Raw genomic sequence first — 18,237 nt, 5'->3', positions numbered from 1 at the left:
TTTACTACAGATATATTGAATCGGGTTTTGAGCTATTTTATTCTATATGATTCCGATATTTTTTAGAATTTCGGTAGAAATACTCATACCAATTTAATTTATCATGTTTTATATTGTTTTGATCTATTCTATTCTATATGACCTCAATTTTTTATACTATGTTATTATTGATTTTATACCTGTTCATATGATTTTACAGAAGTTTATATTTATATTGGATGTTCACTGACCATGTTTTTATTTAGACATTTTATTTGATAATTTATCACAATTTTAAGGGATGATTTAGTTTTATTATAAAATGTACAATGATCACTTCAGCTATTTCATATTTTTTCACAAACATCTATATACATTGGGTTTATATGCCATATTAACTGCCTGTGACAATAGAGCAATTTATAGAGATTGATTTCTTATACACCATGGATACATAGTTATTCGATAACCAGTAGAAGTTCGCTTAAATAACATCAGGTGACTATTGCAAATAACTTTGGGAAAGTAGCTCTTACATTCCCTCCCTAAAATGGTGATCATTGTCCTTTGTTTCTAAAACTCACCAGAACAATGGCGCAGTGATGCGCGCGCATCGTCTTACATGATGTTTCAGCAATCCACAACAAAATGGCGCCTAGACATTGCACATGTGCACTGACATTGCGCAAATGCGGACGCGCATTTCTCGCGCATGCGTCTAGTCGCCGAGAAAATGGCAGGCGCAATCATCCGTGCGCCATTTCTCACTATTTAAAGAACAAATACAGACGTCAGGCATTGATAGCATACCCCCTATGAGTATGTGCGTAGCACGAAACGCGTCAGTGAGGAGCTATAACGCTGTGACGTCACGCTGCTGAGATCCTGTGGTGGTCTGGCAGCCACCTTGCCTGCACATGGTCAGTGTGTTATTTTCTGTTACCTACTATATACCTTGACTGGAAAATAAAATTTTGAAGCAGTATCACGCTATGTGGCCTCCTCCTTTTTTGGACTCTTTATGAGTCCAACCATCCGCAGAGTTCTGTGCAGAGGAGAGGGAAGCTGCTATCATCTAGGAGGTACCCAGGGAGGATTCCATATCAGATGGGAGAAACTCCCCTCAAGGTGCTCCAGCTGGCCCAGTGAGATGTTGTTTTCTCAAATGCGCAAATACTTTGTGCATCTGGTGAGTGCGCAATTTATTTATTTAACACCAGAAGTGGTTGGGAAGATATCTTCAATACCATATTTCAAATCTTGACCATCACATGGACTTTTGATTGTGCATCACATGCTAATTTATATGCTTATATTTACCGCATGATATATATTGTTGATCTTAAAAGCGCTGCACCTTTATTATTTTTTATTTTAGATGATGAATAATAGTCCAAATGGGGACTAATAAGTGATATGTCCAAACATTTGTACTCAAATCAAGAAACAACGCATAAACATGATGAATAATAGTCCAAATGGGGACTAATAAGTGATATGTCCAAACATTTGTACTCAAATCAAGAAACAACGCATAAACATGCAAGTGAATAATAATAAATGTGCATAAACAAATGCAAAAAAAAAATTAAATAAATCCAAAACACTGAATAGTATTTCCATACAAAGGTATATACATTAAATATATATCAAATGAACACAAAATATATATATATGCAATAGTGGAAAATGTCCATGGAACTTTATCTGACATTAAACATGCAACAGAAACGCATGACACAAAACAACAAAACGCATGTGAAAAAAAAGTCCAGAATGGTGCTAACAACACCACACAATCCAAAAAATAAAATATACACTCGTGCTCGTGGATGGTGAATGTGGGTAACCACAAAAAGGTATCCGTAAGTAGCTAGATTGGCCGCTCACCTCCTTGCTTCAACCCACAGGGGTCAAAACACTTTTGGGATCATAAAACCAGATCCTCCATGCATAAGATTCCTCTATCTCCGGATACCTCTCCCTGCATCGATCTCCCTCTCAGGGATGTGCATATAAGTGGTGAAATCCTCTCCAGGTAAACGGGTAGGGTGTAAGCCAGTATCTCAGTAAAAAACATAGGTAGAACTTCCCATAGTGTATTACCTTTTATTAAACTCAATAATAAGCAAAGTATTCCAAATTTTGCACTCACATTGTCATCCTTGTTAACCTCCCTAGCGGTATGATTCTTTCCGATTTTTTGTGCTGAAAGCGGTACCATTTTTTTGCATGGAAATATGTAGTTTTTTATTGTAGGCTGTAATTTTTAGGAATAACTCACTGAAATCTGTACGAACAAGAGTCTATTAAACATTCCGGATATGATAAAATTTGAAACACGAAATCATAAATTATAATTTAATAAATAATCATAAAAAATAATAATATAATAATAATAAATTTAATTCAATAATATAATCAAACCAAAAACACTGAAGTTTGAAATACAGAGGCAAATTTGCACATCGCTGAGCAAAGTTGCAAAATCGTTTTCAGTGTCTGATGACGAATTTCCCCACAAATCATTATCACTCAATTCTGCAAGTGGTTCTGATTTACTATCGCTGTTCTAAAACCGCTTTTGACGTAAAGGGACGCTTTTTGGACGCCATGGACTTTTCTAAGTTTCCAGGCAGAAAGAACAGTAAAAATGCAGGCAGGGCACAGGACAAAGCAGTAGGGACAAAATGTATGTGAAATGCATTGAAACAGCAATGACAGCAAAAATGCCATTTTTTAAAAATTTCAAATTTCCCGCCGGTTCCGGCGCCCGTACGTTCCGACGTCACAGGGACTGGAACACAGAAGCCGGATGCCGGCATCGGCCGGAAGAGATGGCCGGGGACGCTGCAGGGGACACATCGCGGGAGCGAAGGACAAGGTAAGTGCTGCAGGGACCCCCAGAGAAGAGCCGCATGGTAAGCCCGAGTGTAGCTCGGGGTTATCGCTTTTGGTATAGAAATTTTACCCCGAGCTACACTCGGGAATACCGCTAGGGAGGTTAAACAAGCATTCAGAACCTCATGTTCTGGATGTATTTGCATGGGTATAGTAAGATGGCGTCCGCACCGGAAGTGCGTCTTTGCATGTTATGTCACTATACATATTGTTTTTACATTTTCTATGCATATATTGCTATTATATGTACTTTACTGCTGGTGAGTAGCGCTGCATGATTTTTTCTTATTTTATAAGAGCAGTCCAGTTGATTAATATATCAGGAGTACCTTCCTGGAGAAAATGCTGCTCCAGTATCCCATCAGTGCTAGTAACATGGCCAAAAGCCTGGGCAGCTGATCACATGACCTGTCCCATGATCAGCAGAGATCAGGACAGGAAAGTACTGCCATTGTGCTACTCTTCACTTTTCCACCCCAGCAAGTCTGTTAACATAGTTGTAAGTTAACATTTTAGTTTAGGTTCACTTTTAATGTCAGACAAAGGAAAGCAGCATTCATGGATCAGTGAGCAGAATAGAAATCCAATCATTACTCTTTGGCGAAAATGTCTGTTTTTAAAGATGACACTGGATGACCTATAGCAGGCAGAATCCATTGCTAAATGCAGCAATATAATTACATTGTAACAAATAGCTCACAGGCCACAACCCAAGGTCCCAAGTGGAAAGTCCACTAAGAGAGAATATTTATTGCCTCCTATTCCTGGATATGAAGTCTGTAGATGTCAAGATCAATTTTATTGTTCAATAACCTTGTGAAAGCTACAAGTGATGCAGCGTGGCAAACTCTGGAAGATGTAGTGCATTTATGATATGTCAGCAGCAAGAATGCCTCTGCTCTGCTACCTGATCCACAAGGCCTTGTGATGTTTAAATAATGTTGCTGGTATGTGTGACGGCTGTACACTTCTCTACACACGAGATAAAAGAATAGATGGTACAAGAACTGCACAGTACAAGGTCACATTGTTGTGCCTTCGGGTCAGACCACTTACTGAAACTCCTCTATGTGTTCCGGATGTGTAAACCCAAATCTAAAGTTACATTTACATAAAATAGTTACTAATTCTGTATAAGAATATATACATTCCCAAGTTTAGAATACTTGTAAAACTCTAAGGGTTCTTTTACATGAGTGACCAGGAAAGGTGGGGTGGCCGCAGTTTTATTGCCCCCCCTCATCTGCCCACCCAAATCTTAACAATACAGCTGGATAAGGTTGTAGACATGGCACAGCCGCAATGTTGCGCTTTGCGCTCAAGGTATTTTTATATCAGGGTGCAGAGTTTGGCAAAGGGCATCATCTGTATATAACGCACAGCAGTTTGACAGTACAGGGTTAAATTGGGCAATGAGGAGATATAACACCTCCTCATTGCCTATCCAATACCCTGTGAAAAGCAATCTAAATGTGGGTTGCTTTTCAGTGGGATAAATCAATAATACAGTGCAAACAACTATTAAATTAAATTGTGTGAAAAAAAAGTCCAAGACAAACAGTGCTTCAATGCACTGGAGAGAAAATATAGGAAAAGCAAAGTCCCAAATAAACAGTGTTTCAATAAAAGAGAATTTCCCATAATATCCAGAAGTGTTCTGCAATGGTGTCACCCCACAGTGCTTCACGATCACCACTTAAAGCGGAGTTCTGCTCACCCTGTCAAAAAATAAGTCAGCAGCTACAAAAACTGTAGCTGCTGACTTTTAAAAAAACAGCCACTTACCTGTCCCTCAGTCCTGCTGTGTGTCCCCCGCAGCCCATTTCACTGGCCATCCTGTATTCCTGGAAGCCAACATCTTCAATGTGGGCACCCGGCTGTGACTGCTTATGGCTTGACAGCCAGTATCCACTGCGCATTCGTGAGTAGCGCTGCACTTCATGAATGGTTCTGTAGTCTTCTGGGACCTGTCACAGGTCCCAAAAGACTACAGGGAGGGAGGAAGGACACCTTCTGATCGCCTAGGCCAGGGGTAGGCATTTAATGGCATCTTCAATGTGGGCACCCGGCTGTGACTGCTTATGGCTTCACAGCCAGGTACCCATTGTGCATGCGTGAGTAGCGCTGCGCTTCATAATTGGTCCTGTAGTCTTCTGGGACCTGTCATGTGTCCCAAAAGACTACAGGGAGGAAGGGAGGACACCTTCCGATCGCCTAGGCCAGGGGTAGGCAACCTGTGGCTCTCCAGCTGTTGCAGGACTACAAGTTCCATCATGCCTCTGCAAGTCATAGCTGTAACTGTCAGTTTTGTAATGTTGCAATGCCTCATGGGAAATGTAGTTCCACAACAGCTAGAGAGCCATAGGTTGCCTACCCCTGGCCTAGGCAATTGGACCGGAAGTGGGAGCGGGTACCTGTCAAATTCGGGTACCCGCTCCCCCCGCCCCCCAAAGGTGCCAATCCTTAATGGGGAGCGGGGGAGCAGTCCTTAAAGCAGAACTTCCCCTTTTGGGTGGAGCTCCGCTTTAATACACTCCACACTCACCAGATTCATTGGACTCCCAACTTGTACGGCATAAGAGTCAAAAAAGCTTAGACTGGTGAGATGTGTTCTCAGGCATAACCAGGACATAGATAGGTAAAACCTGATTCCATATGCTTCCTTAGTATGTTACCATAATCCTCATGTATGTAGGAAAGTTATGAAAAGCAGGAGGAACACTCATAGTGTAACTCTTTATTTAGCAGTAATCAAATAAGTATTCACACGTATAAAGAAATTTCAAGCTTTTAGGTAAAAAACAATGTTCCACATGGGCACAGAAAATGGATCCGGAGCACTGCACACTGCATGTACTCCACTCACTGGACGTGATGTCACAAAGTCGCCCCAAAACCGGAAATTACATTGACGCGTTTCGCTCATCCTCCGGGGCGTGATCAAAGACCACATCACGTTAGCGCGGGTATTTAAGTTTTATTATATGCTTTTCAGAGGGCAACACAAGTGTGAAAAAGTCCTAATGCTACCTGCTCTTGCCTGAGGCCAACAATTGTTTTTAGAGAACCTACAATGGTTTTGTAATAGTTTCATGGTAGTAGTTACATAGTCTAGTTGAAAAAAGACACAAATGTTCAACCCACAGAGAAAAAAAAACACACACACACACACACACACACACACACAAAGAGAAAACCTCTATACACAATCCTATACCCACAGCTGATCCACAGGAAGGCAAAAAACCCCAATAGGCAATTTGCTCCAGCAGGGGGGAAAAATTCCATCCTGTCCCCAAGGGGCATTCGGATATTCCTGGATCATAAATGTTAGTATCCACTGTGGTCCATGCACACTGTAGTGATGTATGAACTCCAGATCTTCCTGGCAGAAAGCTGCTGTGCAAAAAACGTATAGCGCGTGCATTTAGGCGTGTATATGCGCATAGGGGCAGCATTAAGGTTTGTAAGAAAAAAGTCTCAAAGATCAAAAAGATGATGTTTTTGGTGCCTGTGTGCAAGAGACCTTTTGTGTTTGAACGGATTTTTATTTAATTAGATGTTATTATTTACATAAAATGTGTTTTACACATACACTTTCAAGATAGGGTTCACTCATAAAACTCACTTTATAAACCTTTCAGGGTGCTCCAAAGTAGTAGAATTTCTCAAACTGAAACTTCATATGGTCCCAACTGAACAAAGCGGTGGGGGGAGATGGGGGTGAGTCACTCCTCTGTCTTAACTGTGTATTTGACACCTTTCTGCAAGCAGGAGTCAGCCCAACAAGGGGATCTTAACCACTTGAGCCCCAGAGGATTTACCCCCCTTAATGACCAGGCCTTTTTTTGCTGTTTGGTGCTGCACTAATTCAAATGATAATTGCGCGGTCATGCAATGCTGTACCGAAACGAAATTTACGTCCTTTTCTTCACACAAATAGAGCTTTCTTTTGGTGGTATTTGATCACCTGTGCGCTTTTTATTTTTTGCGCTATAAACAAAAAAACCACAAAACTTTTGATAAAAAACAATATTTTCTACTTTCAGCTATAAAAAATATATCGTAAACTCAAAGCTAGTCATAAATTTAAGCCAAAATGTATTCTGCTACATGTTTTTGGTGAAAAAAATCCCAATAAGTGTAAATTGATTGCTTTGTGTGAAAGTTATAGCGTCTACAAACTATGGTATAGATACTGTAATTTATGCCTTTTTTTGCTATACAGCGCTGCAGTAACTCAAATGATAATTGCGCGATCATGCAGTGCTGTACCCAAACGCAATTTACGTCCTTTTTTCACACAAATAGAGCTTTCTTTTGGTGGTATTTGATCACCTGTGCGCTTTTTATTTTTTGCGCTATAAACAAAAAAACCACAAAAATTTTGAAAAAAAACAATATTTTCTACTTTCAGCTATAAAAAATATATCGTAAACTCAAAGTTAGTCATAAATTTAAGCCAAAATGTATTCTGCTACATGTTTTTGGTAAAAAAAATCCTGTGCATTAGCGGGCAAACTGGCGCTATCTAGGAGGGGCGCTAACACTATCGGAAGTCACCAGTGACACTAATACAGTGATCAGTAAAAATCTGTTCACTGTAATCAATGTCATTGGTGACAGGGCAGTGAAGGGGTTAACTGGGGGGGGAGGGGGGTGATCAAGGGGTTAAATGGGATTTCTGGTGCACTAGCGGGCAAACTGGCACTATCTGGGAGGGGCGCTAACACTATCAGAAGTCACCAACGACACTGATACAGTGATCAGTAAAAATCTGTTCACTGATCAATGACACTGGTGACAGGGCAGTGAAGGGGTCAACTCGGGGGGGGGGGGCGATCAAGGGGTTAGACGGGATTATTGGTGTATTAGCGGGCAATCTGGCGCTATCTGGGAGGGGCGCTAACACTATCGGAAGTCGCCAGCGACACTGATACAGTGATCGGTAAAAATTGGTTCACTGATCAGTGACACTTGTGACAGGGCAGTTAAGGGGTTAACTGGGGGGGGGGCGATCAAGGGGTTAAACGGGATTACTGGTGTACTGGCGGGCAATCTGGCGCTATCTGGGAGGGGCGCTAACACTATCGGAAGTCGCCAGCGACACTGATCAGTAAAAATCGCTTCACTGATCAGTGACACTGGTGACAGGGCAGTGAAGGGGTTAACTGGGGGGGGGGAGATTAAGGGGTTAAATGGGATTACTGGTGTACTAGCGGGCAATCTGGCGCTATCTGGGAGGGGCGCTAACACTATCGGAAGTCGCCAGCGACACTGATACAGTGATCAGTAAAAATCGGTTCACTGATCAGTGACACTGGTGACAGGGCAGTGAAGGGGTTAACTGGGGGGGGGATTAAGGGGTGAAATGGGATTCCTGGTGTACTAGCGGGCAATCTGGCGCTATCTGGGAGGGGCGCTAACACTATCGGAAGTCGCCAGCGACACTGATCAGTAAAAATCGCTTCACTGATCAGTGACACTGGTGACAGGGCAGTGAAGGGGTTAACTGGGGGTGGAGATTAAGGGGTTAAATGGGATTACTGGTGTACTAGCGGGCAATCTGGCGCTATCTGGGAGGGGCGCTAACACTATCGGAAGTCGCCAGCGACACTGATACAGTGATCAGTAAAAATTGGTTCACTGATCAGTGACACTGGTGACAGGGCAGTGAAGGGATTAACTGGGGGGGGGAAGGGGGCGATCAAAGGGTTAAACAGGATTACTGGTGTACTGGCGGGCAAACTGGCGCTATCTGGGAGGGGCGCTAACACTATCGGAAGTCGCCAGCGACACTGATACAGTGATCAGTAACAATTGGTTCACTGATCAGTGACACTGGTGACAGGGCAGTGAAGGGGTTAACTGGGGGGGGGCGATCAAGGGGTTAAACGGGATTACTGGTGTACTGGCGGGCAATCTGGCGCTATCTGGGAGGGGCGCTAACACTATCGGAAGTCACCAGCGACACTGATACAGTGATCAGTAAAAATTGGTTCACTGATCAGTGACACTGGTGACAGGGCAGTGAAGGGGTTAACTGGGGGGGGGAGATTAAGGGGTTAAATGGGATTACTGGTGTACTGGCGGGCAATCTGGCGCTATCTGGGAGGGGCGCTAACACTATCGGAAGTCGCCAGCGACACTGATACAGTGATCAGTAAAAATTGGTTCACTGATCAGTGACACTGGTGACAGGGCAGTGAAGGGGTTAACTGGGGGGGGGGGGGGGCGATCAAGGGGTTAAACGGAATTACTGGTGTACTGGCGGGCAATCTGGCGCTATCTGGGAGGGGCGCTAACACTATCGGAAGTCGCCAGCGACACTGATACAGTGATCAGAAAAATTGGTTCACTGATCAGTGACACTGGTAACAGGGCAGTGAAGGGGTTAACTGGGGGGGCGATCAAGGGGTTAAACGGAATTACTGGTGTACTGGCGGGCAAACTGGCGCTATCTGGGAGGGGCGCTAACTCTATCGGAAGTCGCCAGCGACACTGATCAGTAAAAATCGCTTCACTGATCAGTGACACTGGTGACAGGGCAGTGAAGGGGTTAACTGGGGGGGGGCGATCAGGGGGGGATCAGGTGTCCTAGTGTGTTCTAACTGTAGTGTAGTGCTTGTGTACTCACTTTTTGGATGTCTTCTTCTCTGTCTGGAACAGAATGTGTCCAGGCAGAGAAGAATGACATCATATCCTGCCCTGTGTAAATATCAACACAGGACAGGATAGGACAGGGACCGATCATGTGATTTCAGCCAGAAATCACTGGCTGAAATCTAATGATCGATCCCTCCTGGATCGAATCGTATCACCCGCGGGTCAGCGGGAGCGTGCGCGCGCCCCCTACCCGCGAATGTGTCGGGAGCACGGAGCACGTTTTAAAACATGCTTTTGCGCTCCACTGCCGCCCTGCACACGTATATACACAGTGGCAGGGCGGCAAGCGGTTAAAGTGTAAACCCTTACATATACCCATTGAAGTGACTGTCCTCTGGTGATACACAGAGATGAAACAAATCCTCTTACATAAGTTGTCCCTGTTTATCTGCTGTCTTCTCTTCTCTACATCCATTCAAAATGCTTAATTTTAAAGTTAGGCTGAGAGTTCAGAAAAAGGGAAGGATGGTGCAGAGCTGAAATTACTCTCAGTACTTACGCTCTGCAGAGCTCAGTGAGGAGAGCTCTGAGAGCTGATTGGAGGGAAGAAACACACCTTCCTCCACACAGCTCACAGGAACAAAGCTGAGGCTGTCACTCTGCTGGACATCCCTCCCCAGTCACCTTTTTTTCTCTTGGTGTCAGGAAAGCTTGTTCTATGGACCTGACATGGAGGGGTTTTGCGCATAATCCAGTGGCTGTGGCCACCAGGATTGTGTCTAAAACTGACGGGCAGACTCCTGCTTGTCAGGTGGAAGCAGTTGGGCAGCTGCACTGCCACCTGATTGCTTCCACAGCCCCCAGGAACGTGCCCCCTGCCAGGGCCGGGACAAGGGGTGGGCGGGGAGGGGCGGCTGCCCAGGGCGCAATGGTTTTCTATAGGGACGGGGGTGCCTTCCTTCTGTTACAAGGCTGACAAGAGTAGTGACAGCGGCAGTGATTTTGACATGCAAGTGACTGCTGGACATAGGATCCCCTATGCTTGCACATCATGAGCTGGTGGGGGAACGCCGTTTGGCATCCTTGCTGTTCCAGAACTGCCCCCCCGCGCACAGTGCGCTTCTACCATGTATTACGGGCTCCACTTACCCAGCTGCGGGCCCGGGGCTGAAAAGGCAGGTGCCGGCAGGTGGAGGGGAAAGAGGAGAGCAGACACATGTCCACTCTTCCTCCCTTCTTGCTGTGACCGGAAAGAGATGTGTATGACGTCACTTCTAGGTCACCCCTCTCACTGAGATGTATTGCGATCTGTTTTGCTATACATCTAGTGGAGCCCAGAGGACACATGCAGGATCTTTTAAACCTTGCATGTCACATTAAAGAGAACCTGTCACCTAAAAATCATCATGTAGGGGACTTTGTGTCCCCCTACGTGATGAAGAAAAAAAAGTAAAGTAAAAAAAACATAGTTACACCCAAGCACATCCCCCCCAAAAAAATATATGCACATACGAACATAAAAGCACATGTCGGGGGCGCCTGCGCATGAAGATGTCAATTGCAATATACATATCGCCATGCAAGCTGGAGTGAGAGCAATAATCTAGCACAAGACCTCCTTGGTAACACTAAACTGAGGACCTATATGGGCTTTTGAAGCGTCGCCTATAGAATATATAGGGTACTGAAGTTTGTCGCCATTTCACAGGCGCAAACAAATATAAAGTTTGACATGTTGGGTATCTATTTACTCTGTGCAACCTCGTCTTTTATACCTTACCAGAAATGTGAGTAATTTATTGCTTTTGCTTGCCCTATAATTCATTTTAGTGTGTTTTTTACTGAAATTTTACGTTTCCTAGACATTTGAGGTAATATTGTGTGACATAAAAGATTGGAACTACCACTATTTTATTCTTTAGGGTGTTTGCTTTTAGAACATTTATAATGTTTGGGGTTTTTGTGTAATCTTCAGGCCTAAAATTATTTTTTAAACGTGTGTTAAAAAATGCAAAAACAGCAGTAAAAGGGTCATATTTACTGCTTTATATATATTCCACTTAAAGTGTAAAGCCAATTTTATTTATTTATTGTTAGGGAAGGGTTAAAACATCTGTTGGTTCAGACATCTACGCTCTGTGGATACAACAGGAAGTGGGGGGAAATTGTTCCAAAGTGAAGGGAATGCCTCCTTAGATAGCTGCCATTTTTTTGTCTCCATTATGATAGGTAAAATTTTTGTTTTTCCCGAGTGCATTCCAAGCTTATTTATTGTTAGGGAAGGGTTAAAACATCTGTTGGTTCAGACATCTACGTTCTGTGGATACAACAGGAAGTGGGGGGAAATTGTTCCAAAGTGAAGGGAATGCCTCCTTAGATAGCTGCCATTTTTTTGTCTCCATTATGATAGGTAAAATTTTTGTTTTTCCCGAGTGCATTCCAAGCTTACTTTTTCCATTTTTACTGGAGGAAACCTTTAAATATGAAATAGAAGTACTGCCCTTAGGAAATAGGTGTCTGCTTTCTTTTGATGGCAGAAGGTGACAGAGGAAATATGGCTGACTCCTAAAGACATCACCTTTTTCTATACCTTTCCTCCAAATGTTTTATGTATCATCAGGTCCAAAGCAGCCAGAAAGCTGTAGCACAGATAAGGCTTCTACCAACCCAGACGGCTAGGCCTTGGCATCATTAGTGTAAAGCCACTGTCTACTGATTTAAAATGCTTTTTGAGGATATTTGCTTAATTCAGGTGCCTTTTTTGTATCAAAGGCCCAATTAACTATATGTGTCACTTGTAATAATAGACCTTACTGTACGGGCTTTATGCTTCAGCTGAGATCACCCTCCACACCTCTACATTAATTGGTGCTGGTACCATAGTCTGCAATTGATCTAAATTAATGTACTCATTATTTTGGGTAACAGCTTGATCTATTTAGAGTGTTATTCTTTTTCGCCCTTCCATTTGGAGTAAGGTAAACCATACAAGGGAAGAACGTACGTCACATGCACCAAAAGAGCTGACAGCAGCCTTGGTACATCTGTAATCATTTAATTTAAGGCCTGCTTGGCATGGCACAACCCTTTGTGATGAGCTGTATTACATGGTATCGCAAAATGGGAAGATGTGTCACGTTAATCAAAACTTTAATTGATTTTTGCTGCTGTGATCTGACTTCCTGTTAGAGGGTGGCTACCTTTTTTCTCGATGGTCTCACTGTATGTAGGAATGTAGCCTCTCTCTTACTCACTCCCAAAATGGGTTAGGGATTATAGCCTATGGGATGTGGATAGAGCAGTATACATGATTGCAACAAACACTCACTGAACATTCCAAACAAATGAAAGTGAGTGGGAAAAGGAGAGGTTCAGAAAGTCACAAAGGATATTACAAAGAAGTAGAAAAACACAATAAGAAACAATATAACAAAAAATAAATTACAGGCCCATTAAGTGATGGGTGTGTATGGATTGGTTTTGAAGAATAAGGACATCATTTTGTGTCACTTTACCATCTATGCTTCTCATAGATCAGCTTCTTTCAACCTTGTCAACACAGAGGAACCCTTGAAATAACTTTCCCGTGTCAGGGAACCCCTGCTAAAAATTACTACTGTATATCTACAGCTCATGATACATTAGTGTGGTGGCCACTGGGAAGAATGCTCCTTACACTTGAGGTCAATGGAAAGTATTCCTCCTTACAGACAGCTAAAACAACAATGGTGTCAAGTGGGGACATATCTAGAGGCAGAATTGCTCATTGCTCACGGAACCCCTTGCAACCTCTGGAGAAACCCTAGGGTTCCATGGAACCCTGGTTGAGAAACCCTGCCATAGATTGTAGCAGTTTTAGCCATGCAGTAAATGAACAAACTGGGTTGGAGTTTGGACAGAGCAGTGATTTGGAATAAACCTTCTCTAGTCTGAATGGAGAATAAGAACTGAAACACAGGGGTTTATTTACTAAAGATGGAGAGTGCAAAATCAGGTGCATTTCTGCACTGAAACCAATCAGCTTCCAGGTTTTATTGCCAAAGCTTAATTGAACAAGTTGAGGTTAGAAGCTGATTGGCTACTATGCACAGGTGAACCAGATTCTGACAACCAGTTTTAGCAAATCTCCCCCACAGTTTCTCAAAAGGAACCTTTTAAGACAAAAAAATGGAAGCTGCCATTACTGTGCTATTAAAGTAGAACTGAAGTCAAAACTTTTTTTTTGGTTAAAGTGGAACTATACTCACCTTTAATCCTGCGATGTGCTGTCCCGGAGCTCCCTGCCTGGCTGCTGACATCTTCGGGTGGCCGGCTTTCAGGTCCGCTGTCATTGGCCGGGTAGGGATTACGTCAATTCTGTGCATGCGCAGGAGATCTGTCACATTCAGCATTGCCATATTTGTACAGTGAGCTGCACCTGGGTGGCTCGCTGCACAGGGGTGGACAGGCAGGTAGGTAGCTTTAATGCAGAAGAAACAAAGCATGTCTCTAATGCATTAAAAACCCTGACTGTCTGCCCCTTTTTAATCTTTACCTAAAGTCCCACTTTAAAGGTCCCACTTTAAGGTTGTAATCCTTGTCAGTTTTTTGTACCACTGGGAAAATTTCCCTTCAATACCCGTCCCATAGCCACAACTGCAAGTGAGAGGAAATCCATTCAAATTGAGGGAAATACCTGGTGGGCCATCAGAACTAGTGTCCCCATTGGAAGATTTCCTCTCTATTCCTTTTCTGGTGAGCGCTTGAAATTTGTGATTTTTTTTCACTTTTACTGATAACAGTCACCAGAACAAATAAAGAGGGTGAATCTCCCTAACATGCACACAGTCAGCAGTAAAAACACGACAGGTGTTCTAACCCTTCCCCACTCAAACTAAACTAAAGTTTTGCCTTCAGTTATACACTGATCAGCCATAGCATTAATGCTGATCCACTTAATACTAAGTATCCCTTTTGCCATCAAAACTGCCCTGACCCGTAGCAGCATGGATACCTCTGAAGGTATTTGGAGGCCATGTCAACACCTCAAACTCATTGTTCTGTTCCTCAAACCATTCCTGAACCACTTTTGCAGTGTGGCAGGGAGCATTATCCTGCTGAAAGAGGTCACTGCCATCAGGGAATACCATTTCCATGAAGGGGTGTACTTGGTCAGCAACAATGTTTAGGTAGTTGGTATGTGTCAAGTAACATCCACATGAATGGCAGGATTCAAGGTTTCCCAGAAGAACAACGAGCACTGGCTTGCCTGCAAAAAGTATGCAGATCAGAAAAGCCAGAGTATAGTTATAGGTGCTTATATGAAGGTCAGAGGTTCAAATTGTACATTTGTAAATGGTTTTTGCCTGCACAGGCATAGAAAACAAGGCATAGTTAACTTAATAGTCTTGTCATTCTTACCGTGCTGAACCTGGGGAAGAGTCTTAAGGCTGGCTGTGGTTCCATAGGGAAAGAGAGAAAAGGCTTAAGATCCAGATGACGCTGAACCATGGCTGGTGGAGGGCGAAGGAGGGCGGGCAGGCTTCCACCTCTGTTAATACTCCCTGCAAAGTAAATATGACAAAGGTTAAGCAAAGAATCTACCATTTCCTTCATACATTCATATGATATTCTTCAGTAATTTCCACAATAGACAGTATAAAGGTATTCCATGCTACATTTAAGGTCAGGTGAGCTGTAATTGTCTTTTTTGGGTGGCTGGGTTATTCTGGCTCTTACACCCTGTTCCAAATTATTATGCAAATGATATTTTTCTCATTTACCTAAATAATTGATGTAAATAACAGTCAGCATAATTCTCATGTTATCAACTATTAAGAGTACAATTCAAATTTTATTGAACAAACCTCCTAATGATAACAGGATTTTTGTTAAACATAAAACACTTACAATGCACTGTTCCAAATTATTCCGCACAGTAAGTTTCAAAACACTTTATAGGTTGTAAAGAACTGAAAATTGTCATTTGTTGTGTTTGCAGCATATTTACTGAAATCAAAAGCTATTTCAATCAAACGTTTAACAACATTTTAACTTTTTAAACATTTTAACAGGTCACATTTCATTTTAACATAGGACCCCTTATTTGATAGCAGCTTCACAAGTCTTGCATCCATTGAACTTGTGAGTTTTTGGACAGTTTCTGCTTGAATTTGTTTGCAAGATGTCAGAATAGCCTCCCAGAGCTGCTGTTTGGATGTAAACTGCCCCCCACCCTCATAGATCTTTTGCTTGAGAATGCTCCAAAGGTTCTCAATAGGATTGAGGTCAGGGGAGGATGGAGGCCACACCATGACATTCTCTCCTTTTATCCCCATAGCAGCCATTGATGCAGAGGTATTCTTTGCAGCATGAGATGGTGCATTGTCATGCATGAAGATGACTTTATTATGGAAAGCATAGTTCTTCCTTCTGTACCAGGGGAGAAAGTGGTCAGTCATAAACTCCACATACTTTGCAGAGGTCATCTTTACACCTTCGGGGACCCTAAAGGGGCCAACCAGCTCTGTTCCTATTATTCTGGCCCAAAACATGACTCCACCACCGCCTTGCTGACGTCGCAGCCTTGTTGGAACAGGGTGGCCATCCACCAACCATCCACTACTCCATCCATCTGGACCATCCAGGGTTGCACGGCACTTATCAGTGAACAGAACTGTTTGAAAATGAGTCTTCATGTATTTTTCTGCCCAATGCAGCCGTTTCTGCTTGTGAGCATTGGTTAGTGGTGGCCGAATAGAAGGTTTATGCACAGTTGCTAGACTCTGGAGGACTCTACACCTTGATGTCCGTGGGACTCCAGAGGCATCAGCAGCTTCAAATATCTGTTTGCTGCTATGTAATGGTATTTTAGCAGCTGCTCTCTTGATCCGATGCATGGATCTGGCAGAAATCTTCCTCAATGTGCCTTTATCTGCACGAACCCGTCTGTGCTCTGAATCAGCCACAAATCTCTTAATAGTACGATGATCACGCTTAAGTTTTCGTGAAATATCTAATGTTTTCATACTTTGTCCAAGGCATTGAACTATTTCACTCTTTTCAGCAGCAGAGAGATCCTTTTTCTTCCCCATATTGCTTGAAAATAGTGCTCTGCTTAATAATGTGGAACACCATCCTTTAGTAGTTTTTCCTTAAATTGGGCTCACCGGCCAATCTAATTATCACAGGTGTCCGAGATTGTTTTCAGTGATCAAAAGAGCCCTAATACACAATGCCATCCATGAGTTACACCGAAATATAAAATATTTAATCTTTGTGACACTTAAATAGAATTTGCATAATAATTTGGAACAGGGTGTAAGTGTTTGGGTGGCAGAGCTTCTATGAACCTGAATGCAGCCTTCGGTAGGGTTACTCTGACCCTGAAGGCAATGAGTGGCAGGGTTACTCTGACTCCAAAGACAGTGTTTGGTAGGGTTACTATGACTTGTGACAGGGTGGGGGTTTATGTTGATGGGTGTTCTAGTTGGGATTTTGATGACCTACGTTTGATATGTGTTCTCAACACATATCAAACACAGGGAAACAAAACATGAGCCCATAAGCCCTTATTCTGAGGCCTCAAACACTCAGGGTGTTTTTGCAGCTACTTTTAAGGGCATCAGTAGGTTTTCTTTTACTGCTTTTATACGCCCCTCCATGTTATCCTATGTGTCTGTCCACTCATAGACTTAGAAGCTTTTAGTGGCAGGGGCGTTTACATGCAGTTAAAAAAATCCCAGGGCTAGTGCTTCCAGGAGCAGCAGCGTTTTGGCAGAAAAAATGCTTAACACACGTAAACACATCTAAACGCTCCTACAAACGTGTGAACACTGGACGCGTTAAGTGCTTGAGTGTTAATTAATTTCAATGGTTAGAATAAATTATTATTCTGGCCAATTAAATGAATTAACGCCCAAGCACCTGATGCCCCTTAAAATGTCCTGTGTGTATGAGGCCTTACTCTGAAGGCAGCATGTTACAGGGTTACTCTGACCCTGAAGGCAGTGGGTGGCAAGGCTACTCTGACCCTAAAAGCAGCATGTGGCAAGGCTACTTTGACCCTGAGGGCAGTGAATAGAAGAGTGCTATGATTTCAAACGCAGGGGATAGCAGTGCTACTCTGACTTCTGCTCTTGCTACTTTGAATGCAATCGGAGTAAGACAGGGCTCCACCATTCTACTAAAGCCCATACACATCACGTTAATGGTACCCCCACAAATCTCCTGAGTGGTGGCATATATTTCACATACTTCTGTGATGGTGGGGACAAGTGTCGACAGCTGGGAACTTCTTAGCAATGTCTTAGCAACAAGGCCACACAAGGTGAAACCACATCTGGGAGTTTTTCAGCCAGGCTTCTGGAGGCTCATAAATGACCTACACCTATAGCGAGGGCATTATTCAACTTAAGTCAAAGCTACACAGTTGTATTTTTATCTCTAGGTGCCTTTGGCATACATAGGCAGTTTTTGGTAAGCATGAACTTACAATTTAGTTGTTGAAAGGAGCACATACTTAAAACCTCTGTAAACTGAATTTAGCAGCGCAAACTGTTCATATCTTCAACCTGTGCAACATTTAATAATGTGAGGAGTATCTGAACTTTTGATTTCTTTAGAACTTGTGAAAACAGAACCTGTGAGATTATTAAGATCTCCCATCTTGCTGGAAAATGTTTTGTAAGTGGACCATAAATTGTGTAAAGATGTTATCCTGTGCGTTGACAGGTGGATTGAGGTGTGTATTGAGAATAGAAAAAATTAACT

The 18,237-nt window shown here is 42.9% G+C and overlaps 1 protein-coding gene across 3 annotated transcripts in view; it reads right to left on the bottom strand.

Annotated features, from left to right (window-relative positions):
- The window catches only part of ZNF385A (zinc finger protein 385A), a 442,370-nt gene that overhangs the window by 154,783 nt on the left and 269,350 nt on the right, over positions 1-18,237 (bottom strand). For all 3 annotated transcript variants that reach the window (XM_089691405.1, XM_089691407.1, XM_089691406.1), the window contains one exon: positions 14,887-15,029. In XM_089691405.1, the coding sequence (XP_089547531.1) occupies positions 14,887-15,029 (143 nt within the window). The remainder of the gene's footprint in view (positions 1-14,886; positions 15,030-18,237) is intronic.

This window comes from Staurois parvus, unplaced genomic scaffold (assembly GCF_062004578.1).
Source record: "Staurois parvus isolate SC_StPar_1 unplaced genomic scaffold, SC_StPar_1.0 ptg000562l, whole genome shotgun sequence".
Taxonomy (NCBI): Eukaryota; Metazoa; Chordata; class Amphibia; order Anura; family Ranidae; genus Staurois; species Staurois parvus.
Note: the sequence above shows the minus strand (reverse complement) of the source record. Positions and strands in the feature narration are given on the sequence as shown.